This window comes from Eriocheir sinensis, chromosome 5 (genome assembly GCF_024679095.1).
Source record: "Eriocheir sinensis breed Jianghai 21 chromosome 5, ASM2467909v1, whole genome shotgun sequence".
Taxonomy (NCBI): domain Eukaryota; kingdom Metazoa; phylum Arthropoda; class Malacostraca; order Decapoda; family Varunidae; genus Eriocheir; species Eriocheir sinensis.
Genome location: NC_066513.1, coordinates 19,661,459 through 19,679,095, shown reverse-complemented (window position 1 = coordinate 19,679,095; position 17,637 = coordinate 19,661,459). Strand labels below are relative to the sequence as shown.

General features: G+C 40.9%; 2 protein-coding genes and 1 long non-coding RNA gene across 4 annotated transcripts in view; 2 read left to right on the top strand and 1 right to left on the bottom strand.

The window, feature by feature from the left end:
* Window positions 1-514: 514 nt before the first annotated feature.
* Window positions 515-13,147, top strand: LOC126985002 (uncharacterized). The gene is made up of 4 exons (XM_050839232.1): window positions 515-654; window positions 2,487-2,637; window positions 2,815-3,317; window positions 10,997-13,147. The coding sequence occupies exons 1-4, from the start codon at window positions 525-527 to the stop codon at window positions 11,230-11,232; spliced, it is 1,020 nt and encodes a 339-aa protein (XP_050695189.1). The 5' UTR covers window positions 515-524; the 3' UTR covers window positions 11,233-13,147.
* On the top strand, window positions 6,139-8,176 carry LOC126985010 (uncharacterized). Of its 2 annotated transcripts, XR_007738278.1 has the most exons (3): window positions 6,139-6,216; window positions 6,493-6,750; window positions 7,206-8,176. XR_007738278.1 is itself a non-coding variant. In XM_050839245.1 (2 exons), the coding sequence occupies exons 1-2, from the start codon at window positions 6,544-6,546 to the stop codon at window positions 7,890-7,892; spliced, it is 894 nt and encodes a 297-aa protein (XP_050695202.1). In that variant the 5' UTR covers window positions 6,462-6,543; the 3' UTR covers window positions 7,893-8,176. The 2 variants fall into 2 exon arrangements, 1 of the variants encoding a protein (XP_050695202.1); XM_050839245.1 differs by lacking the exon at window positions 6,139-6,216 and having other exon boundaries at window positions 6,462-6,750.
* The window catches only part of LOC126985017 (uncharacterized), a 24,582-nt gene continuing 18,130 nt past the window's right edge, over window positions 11,186-17,637 (bottom strand). The window contains exons 3-5 of the long non-coding RNA XR_007738279.1: window positions 15,788-15,928; window positions 12,859-12,994; window positions 11,186-11,329 (exon numbers count right to left, since the gene is read on the bottom strand). This is a non-coding gene — a long non-coding RNA (uncharacterized LOC126985017). The remainder of the gene's footprint in view (window positions 11,330-12,858; window positions 12,995-15,787; window positions 15,929-17,637) is intronic.

Genomic DNA, 17,637 nt, shown 5'->3' with positions numbered 1-17,637 from the left:
GTTGGACATTGCACTCAATGACTCCACACAGTTTGACATGACTGTGTATGAGGACGACTCATGAGACCTGTATTCTTGCTCAGTAGGGATCTAGTTAGATTCAGTTAGCACGCATTTCTACTGAGACTAACTATTTTCTTGTTTCTCCCTAAGTTTAAAGCATTGCACTGTTTGAAGAAAAATGTGAACTGGCATGGGTAGTGGCATAGTGCATGAAAACCTCGTGGCATGATACCCTCTTGAGGGAAAATCCCTTGAGTAATAAAGCATCACAAGTATGAACAAAGAAGTGTAATGAAGCACATGCATTTGTTAGTAGTATGAAACTTTAAAGGCCAGAATCATTGAATTACATAATAATTTTCATAACACCTTTCTTCTTACAAAAACTTCAGTAGCATTTTTTTACTCACTCAGATGACAGAAGTAACTTGTTTTTTCCCTCAAAAAGGTTACGATCCTAAGGAGGACCGGAAGGCTGCACGGCAGGCTGAGAGAGCTGAGGCGGGCGGAGACGCTTGGAGATGAAGCAACAGGACAAGATAAAGGAGATGGAAAGGAAGAAACAGGAAAACAAGAAAAATAAAGTTGAAACCATGAATCGCAAGAAAATGCTTCGCAAGGCATACAGGAGCAGGGCAAAGAAAAGAAAAGGTATGTATGAAGAGGCTGTTTGGCATTTATCACAGTGCCAAAGAAAGTAGTGTAAATTGAAGACAGAAGATTACAAAAGCTGCTTATTAAACTTGTAGAAAAGTGAGTGGCAGAAAAAAATATCCATTGCAGCATAACAAAACCATTTTTTTTTTTTTTCTTGTAAAATCAAATAAGAATGAGAAGATCCAAAGAATGGAAATGTAAGTGTTTGCATTTTAGGTATCACTAACAGAACCAAATTAAGTTTGGCAGAGTTGATTCAGTCAAGGTTTTCAGACTTTGAATCCTAGTGAAAGAATGACTCGGGACATATCTTATTGGCAAGTTCCTCATGATATATTTTCTTTAAAATGTAAAATGTGATGGCAAGTTCCTCATGATATATCTTCTCTAAAATGTTTAATGTGATGGCAATTTCCTCATCATATATTTTCTTTAAAATGTAAAATGTGATGGCAAGTTCCTCATGATATATCTTCTCTAAAATGTTTAATGTGATGGCAATTTCCTCATCATATATTTTCTTTAAAATGTAAAATGTGATGGCAAGTTCCTCATTTTATATTTTCTTTAAAATTTCCTGTAGGATTGTCTTGTTCTCTTTACTTAATATGGTGATGACTTCATTTGGCATCTTGTTGCTGAATCATGATTTTGAATCCCTGACCCTTCAAGGGTATTGGAGTGAGATGTCTCCTTGGTGGTTGAGATGAGAATGGCTGAGGCAGGCAGCCTGCACTGAATTTTAGGTGTGGCTTTGTCTGCCTCCGTGGTCTAGTGGTCAGCGTGCCTGGCTTCTACTCCACGGGCCCGGGTTCGAATCCTGGCCCGGGCAGTCGGCGTGCAGCTCACCCAGCTGTTCATCCTCCCTCTTGGGCTGGTCAATAAATGGGTACCTGGGGAAACCCGGATGTCACACTGGCCCTGTGTCCCGGGATAATGGGCTCCCTCCCACCACAGGCTTAAGGGCCAATGTTACAGAGATGAGCACCAAGGCCACGCACTGCTACAGCGTATGCCCCCAACTTTACCTACCTTACCTTTGTCTGCTCAAGCACACACCCTTACTGCTGATCGCCTGGATAGAGAGGTTGCATTTCTTTTCATGTGAGGGAGGGCTACTAGGTCCTCAGCTTGTTTGTTTATCTGTTGAGAGTGGGCTCCATGTCTTTGATGTACAGGACTTATGGAATGGGGAGGTATCATGAAGCAGTTTTGATGATATTTGTGGATTTTTCTATAAAATAAAAGCACACTGACAAACACTGGAAGAATCCACAGATATCACAGTGTGTACCAACTAATGACACCTCCCCATTCTAGAATCCAAATATTTCAAAGACATGGAGCCCACCCTCTACACACAAGCCGACAGCCTGCAAGCCCTTCATTGTCAGTGAAGAAAGTAGACCTCTCATTCCAACCAGTCAGTGGGACTTTGTCTGCCTCCAGCAAGCTCACAATTAACCAGTGTCTGTAGTTTGTCTGCTAGTTGTACCATACACTCACTATCTGATTGGAAATTATCAAGGCCTGGGGCATTCATTGTATCCCATTTTCTAATAAATTATTTACCTGTGAGTGTATAAATAATAGTAATAATGATGATAATAAATGGTGTATTCAGTATTGACAGCTGTTAGGCTGAAAATGCATGTTACCCATAATAAGTACATTCTGCAGAAAATAAATATATAACTACAAAATTGAAGGGATTAGGGACTGGCTGGGCTTAGATATCTGGAAGAGTCAGGGTGACGGTGGAGCAAGTGGATGTGTTGTGTGTGTGTGTGCATGTTCAGATGAATAAAAGATCCCTTTACATTCAGCAACCTTTGAGAGTGACAATGAAGACTCACCCAGCCTCTATGACTCGGAGAATAACCTTTCTGAGGACTCGGCACCAGAGCAGCCAAACCAAGTTGTCAAGGTGGAAGTGAACCCAAGACCAAGACTTAGAGGGCGGCAGCCAAAGAGGCGGTAGGTATCAAGGACATCAGAAGTTTTCCTGATATTTACAAACTGCCGATTCAAAATTACTTCTGATCCTCATGAACAAAGTCTCCAAGACAGTCCCAAATATTTCTTATAATCTGTAGTACATACATTCTTAACTTTTCATGTGATACTTGTATGAAAAAATTATTGTTATTTCAGAAACTCCTTGGTGATCAGTGAAGTGACTGTTACAATGGAAACTGTGAAATATGACAAGCCAGCAGAACAGACAATAGAAGAATCTGAAGCATCTCAAAAAAGCAAACCACCCTCCCCAGGGGCAGGAGAACCCATCAAGGGTGATGACCACAATCCTCAGGAGGACCCACAACAAAGCAGGTTGCCAGAGTGCATCACCCTGGAGATGGGTGATGAACATGTTTCCAGGGAAGAACAGAGAGATGAAGATGAAATGACCATGCTCGAGTACTATGATCCTGTGAATGAAGGACTGCCGGAAAGCAACATTATTGAGAGCATAATCTCGGATAATGATGAAACCAACCCAGATATCAACCAGATGGATGACTTGGAGGACAATGTTCCCAGCAGGAATGAGGCCAGGTCTGGTGATGAGGATGGGGGTGCCTTGAGTGGCGAGACCACCACTGTTCTGGAACCTTATACCCCTGCAGTAGAACCTGCAGCAGAACCAGCATGTGGTGAGTACTCAACCCCATTGATAAGTTTTTTCCATGGTGTAAATATGTAGGTATCTATTATCTAGTCTTCTATCAAAAATATATGCATCACCCTTTACCCTCCAAGAACTCTCCTCGAGTGAATAGCCATGACAGTTCTCTCGAGCTCTCCCTGTATATATGCTCCCTTTAACTATATAGTACTTTGTTATTATTGGAGTCCATTCACCTAAGCTGTATCCATCATACCAGTGACTGGATTCCTCACAGGAGCAAGTAAAGACACTGCTGATTGGCTTGGCTGTTAGCAGGTGGGGTGTCTGATGTCTCCGTTGTCCAATGCAATCACTTGGGTTCAGAAAATATTCACATATCTTTATTTACCTCATTTTACGCAAGATAAATGTTGACACCATTGGATTAAGCAGTGAGCTAAAAGAAATAAGTAATTCTGGTGAGAATAACTTCTAGGTAATGTTTATACTGCTTTTTACAAATCCTTCCTTGTCCCTTCACTCACACTCATCTAATATCTGGAGGTATCATTGTATTCAGGAGGATTTTGAGAGCAAATGGTTTATTCTAAAAGCGATTCTATAATTGCTGCAAACATTGATAAGTAAAAAGTGGTAGAAACATACCAACGAAAATGTATTTTTTCCCTATCGAGTTTTTGAAAATAATGTTATAGTTGTACAATCCCTGCTTGGTCTAAAGATGTCAACACAATTTACCTATTTCATGCAGCAGTTGAGCTAAGTAAAGAAATATGAAGATTTTCTGAATCTATGCTAGTGTATTGGGTGACAGAGATGCTAACGCACCCCGTCTGCTAGCAGACAATCGGCAGCAATCTTACTTACTTGGCTAAGAGCCAAGGATCCAGCTCAAGTGAATGGACTATAGTGAAATTATGTGTGAAGTAGCCCACAGCCCCACACTAAATGAAGATCTTAATTAAATCAACAGAATAATGGCAAATTCATCCTACAGGAGTTGATGAGGTCTTTAGTATGATGATTGTTCCAAGGCATGCAACGTAAGTTTACTGTGGTATACCATCGGCCTCATCCCCATGCCTGGCTCACCCACTGTTGTCAGCATATCATCAGACCCTTACAATTACCACAGAGCACAAGAACTTAACTAGTGGGTGATGTGGCCAAGGACAAGAGATAATGATTGCATTGAACATTGCCATACACTTGCGATCCACATGAATACACAGTATCAAATGTTAATTGTGCAGGAACCCAAACTGTGAGAATGGCCATTTTATGCAGATTAGTGCAGAATGTCATCAGGATGCCACACAAGCCTGTACTTGCATTTGGCTGGACCTGGGTGAAACAATGCTCAGCTAATTACCCTTTGTCTCTTGTCCTCGGTCATAGCCAGGTTACTCTTTGGCCGAGATCTCACACAGTGTGGTTTGATGGTTTCAAGTAATGGTATATGTGCCACAGGGTTGCCAGGTCCGCGGTTTTCCCGCCCAATTGGGCTATTTTTCATTGGAATTGGCGGGAAGAAAATGGTATTCGCGGGTTGGCGGTTTCTTGGGCTGTTTTTATTGTAGTACGCGGTATTTTGGGCTTTTTATATTGGAAAAATTATTTTATATCGTTTTTTCACAAGCTCAGGCACAGCGCCACGCCAGGTGTGTTGTTGTCAGGTGACGATACCTGACGCGCCTGGCCATCTGCCTGGGTGTGACCTCTTTCCCCTCTCCCCAGGGGGATTATCAGTATTTATCATGAGGGCACGACCTCGTTAACACCGTCGCATGACCTCTCCCCGTGACCTGGACAGTATGATGAAGCCAGCAGTCTCTCTTCAACCACCACACAGTCACAACCAGCACCTTGGCTATCAGAAACAGTTTACTCTCTGTCGTGCAGTGAAAATGGGCAAGTGGGCTAAGTACGGCAAGAAATACAAGAAAGAATGGGAAAAAGAAGATGGTCTCAGAGAATGGATTTCTGGTGTGCCTGGTGATGACTCTGTTGCAGCGTGCAAGTTCTGCAAAACAACAATTAGAGCCCATCACAGTGACCTTGTCAGTCATAGCTCAACTGAAAAGCACAGAAAAAATGCAGCCCCATTTTCAAACATGAGAACATTATTTCAATCCGGCATTAGAAAAACAAATGCCAATAACAGCATGAAAATTTGTGAACTGATATTAGCAGCTCACATTGCTTGCCATTCAAGCATTAACACTATTGATCACCTGGCTGAAGTTGTGGGAAAAATTTCAAATAAGGAAATCTCACTACATAGAACGAAGTGCACAGCACTTATAAACAAAGTACTGGGACCCTCTATGCTGAAGGAACTATGCAGTGATATCGGTGATAATGATTACTCATTGATAATTGATGAAAGCACAGACATCACCACAAAAAAGAAACTGTGTGTTGTTGTTCGCTATCCCAGCTACTCAAAGAAGAGAATTATCACTTCGTTCTTGGGTTTGGTGGAATTGGAAAGGGGCACAGCTGAGGTGGTCACAACATCTTTACTTGACTTCATAGAAAATCATGCCAAACTGAACGTCAAAAAATGCAATGGTTTGGCAACTGATGGATGCAACACTATGTGCGGGACACACAACTCTGTTATGTCAAGATTTCGTGCATTAAACCCACACGTGACACACATCAAATGCATATGTCATTCATTGCATTTATGTACGTCATATGCAATGCGAAAGTTGCCCTCTCACCTTGAATTCATGGTGTCACAGACATATAGATATTTTTCACACAGCACGCTTCGTCAACAAAAGTATGCAGAACTCTATTCAACAATCAACGTGGGAGAACAACCACTGAAGTTGCTAGGGACGCGATGGCTGGCTATTGCACCATGTATAACAAGGATTCTGGAGCAGTATGATGAGCTGAAACTCCATTTTGAGGTAAGTTAATTATCGTTCATGTAACCCACTTGAATTACTTGTATATACGCATTTGCCCATCCCCTTAACCTCTGATTGTTTAGTGTGTGTGTGTGTGAGAGAGAGAGAGAGAGAGAGAGAGAGAGAGAGAGAGAGAGAGAGAGAGAGAGAGAGAGAGAGAGAGAGAGAGAGATAAAACATAAGTAGTTATTACAGTGTCTAAGATAACATAAATCATAAATAAGTTATAAAATAATAATAATAATAATAATAATAATAATATGTAACTTCTTCCAGATATCCAAAGATGAGGAGGAGAAGAACTACACTGCCGATTTGTTGTACCAGATGTACTCAGATCCTGCCAACAAGTTGTACTTGGCTTTTCTGCAGCCTGTGGTGTCCCAGGTCAACCGGGTTAACAAATTGTTTGAGTCAGACCGGTGCAATGCCAACAGACTCCTGGAAGATTTGATGTCCCTCTACAAGTCCATTCTCCAGCGACTCATGATGCCGCGAACTTTCTGCACGTGGAAAGCTGTGGCAGATTATGATGTAAGTAGCAAATGTGTTTATTTAACACGATTTAGTTTTCTGTAATAATATTACGAATAATGGTAGTAGTAGCAGCAGTAATAGTAGTAGTAGTAGTAGTAGTAGTAGTAGTAGTAGTAGTAGTAGTAGTAGTAGTGGTAGTGGTAGTAGTAGTATTGTTATATTGTTGTCTCACAGCATTGGCACAACTCTATGTACTCAGGCTATTGTTTTTCTTCGAGGCTGACCTTCAACCTATTCCTATTAGACGAGGAGCTGCTCTGACATGTTGTTAATGGGCCCTGATAACGGTCGGTGTAGGAGTAAACATTCACGTCTCCCCTCCTTATCCTCCCTTCTTCCTATTCTAATCTTATCCTAGCTCTTCTCTCTTCCTTCCCTCTTCTCATTTCGGTTCTTCACATCTATTATTATTATTATTATTATTATTATTATTATTATTATTATATTTATAGGTGAACGACGAACGGAACCATCTGCCGCTGGAAGCTGTGGACTTCGGTGTGAAGTTCTACATCGAACTGGGTCAGAGCAGGTTGGACAGCGGAATTGTTCACACCGTTAAGAAGCACGGGCGTGACTTCCTGATGAAGCTTCTTCAGGAGCTGCAGCAAAGGCTTCCATCAAATATTAACCATCTCCAGAGCTTGGATGCCCTGACCCCAGAAACCGTTCTCGGAGTGAGGAAACCAAGACTGCAGGAGCTGTCTTTCTTACCAAAATATTCGGGGGATATTGGTAAGCTCGACGAGCAGTGGCAAAGACTTGCAACTGTCAGCTGGCCAAAAGATGTGATAAACGACTCCGAAAAGTTTTGGTTAACTGTTCACAGCCACCAGGACGCCTCAGGGGAGCGGGATTTTAAGGAGGTAGGGCAGTTTGCTCTGTCCATGCTTTCGCTGCCCATTAGCAATGCCTCTGTTGAACGGGTTTTTTCCCAAATGAACTTGATAAAGAATAAACTTAGGAACAGGATGCAACACAAGAGTCTAGAAAACACATTACATGTACGTGCATTCATGAATAGAAACAACATGTGTTGTAGGGAGTTCGACCCCACACAGGAAATGCTGTCAATGTTCACAAAGGACATCTATACCAATGTTGATGAGCATGAGTATGTTGAGGTGCCTGATGTATAAATGTACTGAAAATAAACATATAGCATGTATGTTAATATACTCTAGCATGTAAAGTATAATTAGGTAGGCATTAATGTTAATAAAGGTACATAATTTGTCAAATATTTTTTTTCCTGTTATAATATAGCTATACGTCTCAGTCGTCTTGAGCATCATACTACTGATAATTCTAATTTTGGGCTGCTTTTGGGCTGTTTTTTGTGACCGAGGTCGCGGGTTTTGGGCGGGTTTTGGGATGGAATGGCGCGGGATATCAGTCCACGACCTGGCAACTCTGATGTGCCATTGTATTACATTTTTCCCTATAAATAAGTACACTAATCCCCCATCATTTGTGGGTGTCAGGGAACACAGAACGCCGCAAATAGCAAACTTTTGCTAATGTTTGGTGCACCCCCCTCCCCCCAGCACTTTTACACCAACTATACCTAACAGTATTTGTCACCTGAAAGCAACACAAAATATCAAAAAGAATAATTTGTCAGACATAGGCACTGTGAACTTTACTGCCATTTACGTAAACTTCTTACAAATACTACATAGTCATGTTGGGTACTCACTACAAAGTCTCCTCCGTTTTATTTTTCAACTTCAGATGCTGAATTATTTTTTTTAAATTAATATGAATCGGGTAATAAAAAACAACGTTTAGCAGCAGTTCAGCAGAGAACTAAAAAGACTATATTGGCAGGCTCATTTACCCGAGGCAAGTAGAGAGCCAAGTCTAGTAGCCTGCTCTCATTATTGAAAGGCAAGTAGTTATAGCAAGTGGCCAGTGGTGGGCACCGCTAACTGAAAAGTTAGCTTCGCTAACTAGTAATCCACTATAATCTTCCAAACATGTTGAGGCTGTTCTGGCAGGGCCCTGAATGGGGAAGTCCCCTGGTGCGGCGTTGCCAGATGTACTAGCAACAATTAAAGGCTTAGCAATGTTGGGTGGGGGTGAATTAAGTTACCTCAAAACAGAACTGCTGACTATTCACTTGCCTTGCCTGGGTACTTGCCCCTTACTTAACAAATTTTTGGCAGTACACGTGGCATGTAAAGTAATAAATTACGTGCACACTTCACTTGTCTCTCTCCTTGCCCCATGTGAACGAGACTATCGCAGTGCCAAGACATCATTTGTTTGTTTACAGTTTTCAGCTAAATAGCTGCTTGTAGTCTTGATCCAGCTTTTATCACCCATTTCATTTTATTTATTTATTATCATAGAAAACAGCATTTAATAGTAAATATTTTGCATGGCATAATATGCTTAGGCACCTGAGGTAGAAAAAGAAAATGACAGATTTTGTGGTGAGGACCTTATCACTAAAGTGAGATTTTAATGACTACATATTTGCAAGAAGTATACACAATTTATAGTTCATATAGCTGGTGAGTGATGCTCTATGTGATTTTTTATGCTGCTTTATGCTTGTATGCATTGTCCTTTCCATTAATAAAATCCACACTTGCAGATACAAGATGTATGTTTACCAAAACACATCAGTGTACACTGCAACCATCTTCATTGGTGAAACTAAGGAGAGGAAACGAGAAGTCAGTACAGATCTCACTTTATACAAAGACGAATAGGTAAACATGAGTGGGGGGGACAGGACAGGCAAACCACTATCAGACAGATCCTGTAGTGGGAGTCAGATCACCTGTCGCCCCATGCTGTGAGGGACAGGGGTGGGAAGAGACCTTCCACCCCTTAAACCTCCCCTGTCTGTCCATCACAGTGTGTGTGGGGGAAAGTGACGCGACTCCAGCTCTGTGACCTGCCAGATAGGGGTTTGCCCACCCCTCCCCGCCCCACCTTCTTATGTTTACATGATCATCTTCGTATAAAATGAGATCTTTACTGACTTTCTACACCTTCTTTCCACTGAAGATGGTGGCAGTGTCCACCAACTCTACATCTGTCATCTGTAAGTGTAGGTTTCATTCACATCAAGATAAACAAACACGTCAGTGTGATTATCCAAGTATCTTCCATACCTGAGGAATGACGGAATCGTTTGCCGGCGGACTGTGAATGTTTGGGGTGGCGCATTTATGGAACTGGGGTAAAATCCGTGTATGTGCGAATATTGAACCCTCAAATATGGGGGAACAGGTGTAATTGAGGGTTGGCTCTGACTATATATTGATGAAAGTTGTTGAGACAGGCTCGAGAGGACAAATTTGAGACAGGGCGAGAGGCACACCACAGTAACCTCTTATACATAAACTTAAAAAATTATCACACCAAACACCTCATTAACTTCTGAAGACTTAAGTTGTAATATTATTTGTTTTGATTCAATAACCTTTTCTATTACTCAAAGTTAAAAAAATATTGGTCATCTGCCAGGCTGGGACCGAGTAATTCAGGACTGTCACAAAGAACTAGAACCCTTCTGAGGAGGGATAAGGAGAGGTATGTCAGAGGTCTTGCTGAGGGCTGTCTAAATGCAAACAACTTCAGGCCCTCAGACGCAAGGATACTGAGCATATTGAACTGATTTGAGACTCGCTGCATACTCCCGAGTACATGCCAGGTCTTTCAGTCTCAAGATAAAACAGTATAGTTACATCTATTTGACCTGGCATAAAGCTTGAGTGTTGCAACAACAAGCCTATGATCAGTTGCAAATAACTCTGCACTCCGGAAAACCCTGCAGATCTGAAAGATTCTCCAACGAGTGCTTACAAGGGTATGGTCAGTTTACTTCCCTACCCCTCCGGCAGTGCAACTCGGATTTCTGGTACCAAGAACCCGCAATTTTCAATGTCCTGGATTTTGCAAAACTCAGGAGGAGAGAGCTGTTGGTGTACTTGGTACCAAAACCATGGTAACCAACACACACAGTCAACTCTATCAGTGCCAGTATTGTTATGAAGTGATTAATTAAGATGCCGGTAAATAAACACTATTCAAGATGCACCCAGACGCTTCCTTTCAGCGATATAATCTGCTGTTCAAAAGAAAACAAATGTTATTGTAGAAATATGGTATCTATTCTAACTGACAGTTGTCAATAACATTATTTTGGAAAATTGTTGTTGGTGAGATCCTACTTAACTGTGTCATGCCAAAAGGACTTTGGGTGATTGCCTGTTTTTCTCCACAGAGGACGACAACCAGAAGATGTGGCACTTCCCCATCTCAGCCATCCAGACTCTGGAGGACGGCCAGCAGGTCATCCCTGTGCCCACCCCCAATGGGCATTATAGTGTGCCAGTGCCAATACTGCCCCCAGGCACCTCCAATGTGGTGGTGGTGGCCACGAACATGCCAGACTGCCCCGGGGAACACATTTATCATGTTTACGTTGTGTCTCCTCTTGAGGCTGTGGACTCTTCCTAGTGCAGCATCACCGCCTCAGGGGCAGGGTGGGGGTGGCGTGCAGCTCAGCTCAATCCCACACCATCACCAAGTATTGCAGAGGCGCTGCTGTACAGATCTGGTGATGAATTCAAAATGTGATATTAAAACATAAGTATTTTTACTTTGTATAGAGAAGCAAGCTTTGCCTAGCTAGCAATATCAAATGTAATATTGTATAAAAGGAGCATGTTTAAAAGTAAAGTAATTAATGTTTTAAAACTTAAGCTGCCATATTTTATTTATTGTAGTCTCAGGTAAGTATGGGTTGGTGTTACAATGAGAGGGTGCAAAGACTTACAGAAGAGAAAATCAATGAAGAACAAGGAGGCTTCAGGAAGGGAAGGGGATGTGTAGATCAGATATTTGCCTTCGGGATGGTAGTAGAAAAAATATTAGCAAAAGGAAAGAAACTATACGCTGCCTTCATTGATTTGGAAAAAGCTTATGACAGAGTCGATTGGATTGCATTGTGGGATGTTTTAAAGATATATGGTGTGGGAGGAAAACTGCTTAGTGCAATAAAGTCTTTCTATGAGGATGCATCTGCATGTGTCAAAATTAGTGGAGAAACAAGTGAACATTTTGAAATAAAAGTGGGCTCATGGGCTTAAGGCAGGGGTGTGTCATGTCACCATGGTTGTTCAATATTTATATGGATGGTGTTTTTAGAGAAATGAAGGGGGAAGTTGGAGTAAAAATGTACGCTGAGGGACGGAAGTCGGTGCTGAATTAAATCTTATTTGCTGATGACAGTGCTCATTGCAGAAAATGAAAGTGACTAACAAAATTTGGTCAGTGTTTTTGATAGTGTATGCAAAAGGAGAAAGCTGAAAGTAAATGTCAACAAAAGTAAAGTGATGCTTGTGAGCAGAGTAGAAGTGAGGTTGTGGATTTTGTATGCCCATATAGAGTGGGAATTGAATGTGAAAAAAATGCAAAATAATTTTGAATAGTGAAGAAATGGAGGAGGTCAGTGGGTTTAAGTACCTTGGATCAGTTATGTGTAAACATGGTGGTATGGAGGGAGAGATAAGAGAAAGGGCATTGCGAGGAAGAAGGGTGGTAGGGTCTTTGGGACGAATCATGAATGGCAGAAGTGTGAGCATGGAGGTAAAGAGGGATTTGAGAAATACAATAATAGTACCAACCCTCACATATGCAAGTGAAATGTGGGCCTGGAATGAAAGTCAGGTCTAGAGTGCAGGCAGTGGAAATGAGTTATTTGAGGAGTGCTTGTGGTGTGAGTAGAATGGATGGAATGAGTAATGAAAGTGTGTATGAGCGTTTTGGAATGTGTCACGAGGGTGAAAGGAAGAAGTGTGGAGTGGTGGAAGAGGTGAAGCGACAGACTTTATGTATGCAAGTGAGATAGAGGGAGGGAATGTTAGAGGACTACCTCCAGTGAAATGGAGAGAGAGGGTGCAAGACTACGTTAGGGAGAGGGGGGAAAAGATCCTTGAGAAACTTTAAGCAGGCAAGGAAGGAGTGTCTGGATAGAGAAAGTTGGAAACTCTTATTTCTTGGCCATCACCTGGTGTAGTTCCTAGGAGCAGGCGTCGATGAAATGATGATAAATGGTGTTACAATGGTATGAGTGTTACTCACATTCAGGACCAAGTTTTCCTTTCAGGCATGCTGAAGGGTTTGCCAACTTCTTGCCCCACTGGAAGTCTCAAGTACTTATTGAAGCTAGTCACTTTTTAATGGGAAGTCCTTGAGTTTTATTTGCAGACCACACAGCCTGAAAGGAAGAGTATATTGTGAGAACAGTTTGGTTTGGGGGGATTTGGAGAATAAGTACTCTGGAATCATTTTGTATATTAACCGATACAACATATGTATTGACATGTAGTGCTGACTGTGCATACAGAAGTAATATATGTTATTGACATGTCTTATTTTCTCTTTTCAACATTCCTTATTTCAGAGGTGATGTGATTGCATCATACCCCATTTTTTGCATGTGAAAGCCAGGAAGGCCAAGTAAATATTGATGGAATGGTTTCCTCAGGTTCCTCTCGTAACCTATACACTACTCTTAATGTTAAATGTTTCGCTTGTATGGAAAAGGGATCAATTGTAAAATATCTCCATGGAAACCATCTTTAGTTTTATTTCTTATTATTAACCCTCACAGCGTCGGCGTCGTACATGTACGACACAGGCTGAGTCACCTTCCCAGCGTCGGCGTCGTACATATACGACGCGACAATTCTGATTTACACCGTGACTCAGATGTCATTTTTGACACTTTTCATGACTTAAACCTATGTTTTTTCAGCATTTCTTACATAATGGGCGAAAAAAAAAAATTTGAAAAGTGCCGACGCTGGGGGGGGTCACGGGTGGGAAATGTTCCGACTCCATGGGGGTTAAACAACACAGGTTAGCTGAAATCATTCCTACTACAGAGGCCTTCAGGACAACCCAGTAACAAACCTATCCCTAATAACCACTGACACATCCACATCTCTTCACCTTGCCAATAAACTTATCTGCCCAACACCTTACACCTTCTTCCCTGCCATGTTCCCCATTTAGTACTGCCTCTGCACATTTCCCCTGCCCTTTTTCAGCCCCTAACAAACCTAATCTATACAAAATAAAGTAGTGCTGACCTGTATGATGGGTTAGCCTCCATAACTCACTCTGCAAGAAGGGTACCTCTATGGCCGACTGTTTAGGGTGTGGCTTTCCCATCTCACTGGTCATGGGTTTGATCCCTGGCATCATCACCAGCAACACCCTTTCCTGGTCTGGATTAATCTTGTGTGGTTGTGTGGAGATACAGGGAAGTGGGCAATACAAAAGGCACTACCCTAATTATACAAAACTAAAGAAATTTTCCTAATCAATAGCAAACTGAAGACTAAAAATTTATACAAAACTAAAAACCTCATCCTTATTTATACAAAAATACTTATCCTTACTTATATAGTTTTGTAAAGATGTTATCCTAATTTATACAGGACAAAAGACATCCAAATCTTTTGAGCACTTAATTAAGACGGTATACTAATTTAAGACATCCTAATCTATGCAAAATTATAGACCTTATTTCAACCTAAAGGCATTATCCTAAAGTTAAATACTATCCCTATCTATACAAAACTGAAGACAGTCAATCTGTACAATACTAGATATTATTCTAATCTATTCAAAACTAAATGCTTTATTCTGATCTTTACAAAACTAAAAACAAACGGAGCTGAAAAATACCAGACAATCCTAATCTAGACAAAATTAAAGATGCCTTTCTATTTACAAAACTAGAGAAGTTATCTTAATCCATAAAAAAGTGTAGGCACTATATCTACGAAAACTCAACAATGTCCTAATCCAAACAAATCCAAAGATGCTATCCTAATCCTTCCAAAACTCAATGTTATCCTAAATCCAAAGATGCCATCCTAATCCTTCCAAAACTCAATGTTATCCTAAATCTAAAGATGCTATCCTAAACTTTCCAAACCTCAATGTCATCCTAATTCCAAAGAAGCTATCCTAATCCTTCCAAAACTCAATGTCATCCTAAATCCAAAGACGATATTCTAATCTTTCCAAAACTTAACACTGTCCTAATCTATACAAATCCAAGACGCAATCCTAATCCTTCCAAAACTCGATGTCATCCTAAATCCAAAGATGCTATCCTAATCTTTCCAAAAATCGTTATAATCCATACAAAAATAGATTAAAAAATAAAGATGCCATCCAAACCTATACAAAACTACAGACCGTATCCTAATTTCTATATATCAAAGAGGTTATCCTTATTTATACAAGACTGAAGACAACCTATACACAATCTTGAAAAAAATTATCCTAACCTTTACAAAATTAAAAACGTTATCCTAGCCTATTCAAAACTAATTATCTTTTTTATCTATACGAGACTTGAAAACGTTATAATCTATACAAAACTATAAACGTTATCCTAACCTACACAAAATTAAAGATGTTATCCTAGCCTATTCAAAACTAATTATCATTTTTATCTATACAAGACTTGAAAACGTTATAATCTATACAAACTATAAACGTTATCCTAACCTACACAAAATCAAAGATGTTATCCTAGTATATTCAAAACTAATTCTTTGTCATTATCTATACAAGGCTGAAAACGTTATGCTAATCTACACAAATTTATAGACATGCTAAACTATACAAAAATAGTACAAGTTTTCGTACTCTATACAAAACTGACGACATATAATCCCTACAAAAGTAAAAAGACCTTATCCTTACCTATGAAGATAATAGACGCAGTGCTAATCTACACAAACTATGATTATCCAAAAACGTGCAGAAAGATAGTTATTTTTCAGCATTCGATATTTCACTATTTTTTATGTAATGCCCTCTAGTTTACAATTTAATATAAACTGATTTAACTGCCCTTATTAACTAGCCAAGAAAAAAAACCTAAAAGATTCTCATAAATCATATCTTAGCTGCTTTGATCCAGTTAGAATACCAAAGAAGGTTATCGTTCAGAATTTTACATTTGTCATATCGCTGGATTTCTTACCCTCGTGTCAGCCTCCCTCCCAGCATCCTCCTAGGGAAAACCTCATCGCCGCACGCAGGGCCACGGTGCCAGGAAGCAGAGGGTAGACCGGAGCAATGGAGGCGTGCATGACTCACCGCTGACGTGGGAAGTGCCTGGGCTCTGAGGATGGGAACAGAGGGATAACCATGAGACGTGACTGGGAGGGGTAAAGGGGAGGGTTGAGGAGCTTCGAAACATTAAACCCTTCACTTACCCACCAATTAAATTCTTTTCGAGTCCAGGTAAGTCATCCAAACCAGCGTTCAGAATCATGTAGCAACGATCCAAGATTCAATACATACGACGTTAACTATAATACTTTGTCAGGAAGCTTTAACACAGTGATGGGAATGGTTGATGGGCGGAGGAGCTTCGAAACATTAACCCTTTACTACCTACCACTTCCATTTGTTTCCAGATGTCACCCAAACCAGCGTTCAGAGTCATGTAGCAACAATTAAAAGTTTTCAGTACATACCACGCCAGCTATAACATGTCAGGAAGCTTAGCACAGTGATGGGAGGTGGAGCTTCGAAACAATCTGCTCCCTTAGTTAACAAGTCCACCTTTATACTTTATCTCCAAGGACATATTCCAAACAAGTGTTCAGAATCACCACAAAGCAACTATTGCAACTAAAAACTCCGACTCGGGCAACTTTTCACGTAACGAACTTTAAGGCCTATTCTGAAACGCTTTTGCCTCCATTCAATTATATCCAACGGCCGAAAAGGACATCATTTGGGTTATAATGTTTTTTTTTCTTTTTTTTTAAGTTCAACCGCCAAGACGGTCATATAACTACCTACCCCTGGAAATGTCCTAAACTTCTACGAAAGCCTTTTCAAATTAGTGTGCTTGGGCGCCGATATGCTTAATAAGAATTTGACCCTTACTAACATAACTGTGACGAGTGTTGATAGCGGGCAGTGGAGCTTCGAAACAATTGAGCCTCCGGTGCTTCGCTATCAATTTCCTTTTCAGTTACAATCTAGATCAAATGTCCTGAATCGGCATAGAGCAATGATTGGATCGTCAGCATTCATGACGATACCAAACGAATTCCTCATCCAATATCAATCAACCCTGAAATGTTCACCACGCCCGGACTGATGCACTGCCGGGTTAATGAGGTAGTAACGAGGGGGTAATGATATATGCTGAACTGATAAATGCACGCCCGGACTGATGCACTGCCGGGTTAATGAGGTAGTAACGAGGGGGTAATGATATATGCTGAACTGATAAATGCACGCCCTGACTTATGCACTGCAGTGTTAACGAGGTAGCCAATTAAGGTGGATACATGATAGTAATATATGCTGGACTCAAGGACACGCTGAGGACGTTAAGGGTTGTAATGGCAAAAAAGTCATTAACGCTAGAGCTCTGACTGTCGGTCTCTATCCTCGTCTATTTGCAGGAACAGCACTAGCGGGCTTTTTCGCGTTTTTTTCCTTGGGTTGCCTCCTTAAAAAAGGATCTAATTAGAAAGTATCAACCCCAACTCCTTGACACAGCCCCCTAAAATAGTAGCCTAATCTCGTTAAACACTTTTGTTTGTTTGCTTGAAGAGGAAAGGATAGAAGGCGCCGGTCGGGAATCGGTCTCGGAACGAGGAGGAGGAATGGCGGGAGGAAGAAATTGCTAAAATATTATGTACACGAAACGAGGACTTGCTCGTTTAAAAGTAATTGTGAACTACTTCAGTGAAATTTGATCGTATTAAACATTAGAACTTTATTCGTCCTCGCTGTATCTAGGGTACCGATGCAGAAAACGATAGATAGGTGTGTGTGTGTGTGTGTGTGTGTGTGTGTGTGTGTGTG

What these genes read in the sequence shown, in the direction of transcription:
- LOC126985010 (XM_050839245.1), top strand. Translation starts at nt 6,544, where the DNA reads ATGTACTCAGATCCTGCCAACAAGTTGTACTTGGCTTTTCTGCAGCCT. An exon ending in AAGCTGTGGCAGATTATGAT is followed by an intron (nt 6,751 to 7,205) that starts GTAAGTAGCAAA and finishes TTATATTTATAG; the next exon opens with GTGAACGACGAACGGAACCA.
- LOC126985002 (XM_050839232.1), top strand. Translation starts at nt 525, where the DNA reads ATGAAGCAACAGGACAAGATAAAGGAGATGGAAAGGAAGAAACAGGAA. An exon ending in CAGGGCAAAGAAAAGAAAAG is followed by an intron (nt 655 to 2,486) that starts GTATGTATGAAG and finishes CTTTACATTCAG; the next exon opens with CAACCTTTGAGAGTGACAAT. An exon ending in TGCAGCAGAACCAGCATGTG is followed by an intron (nt 3,318 to 10,996) that starts GTGAGTACTCAA and finishes TTTTCTCCACAG; the next exon opens with AGGACGACAACCAGAAGATG.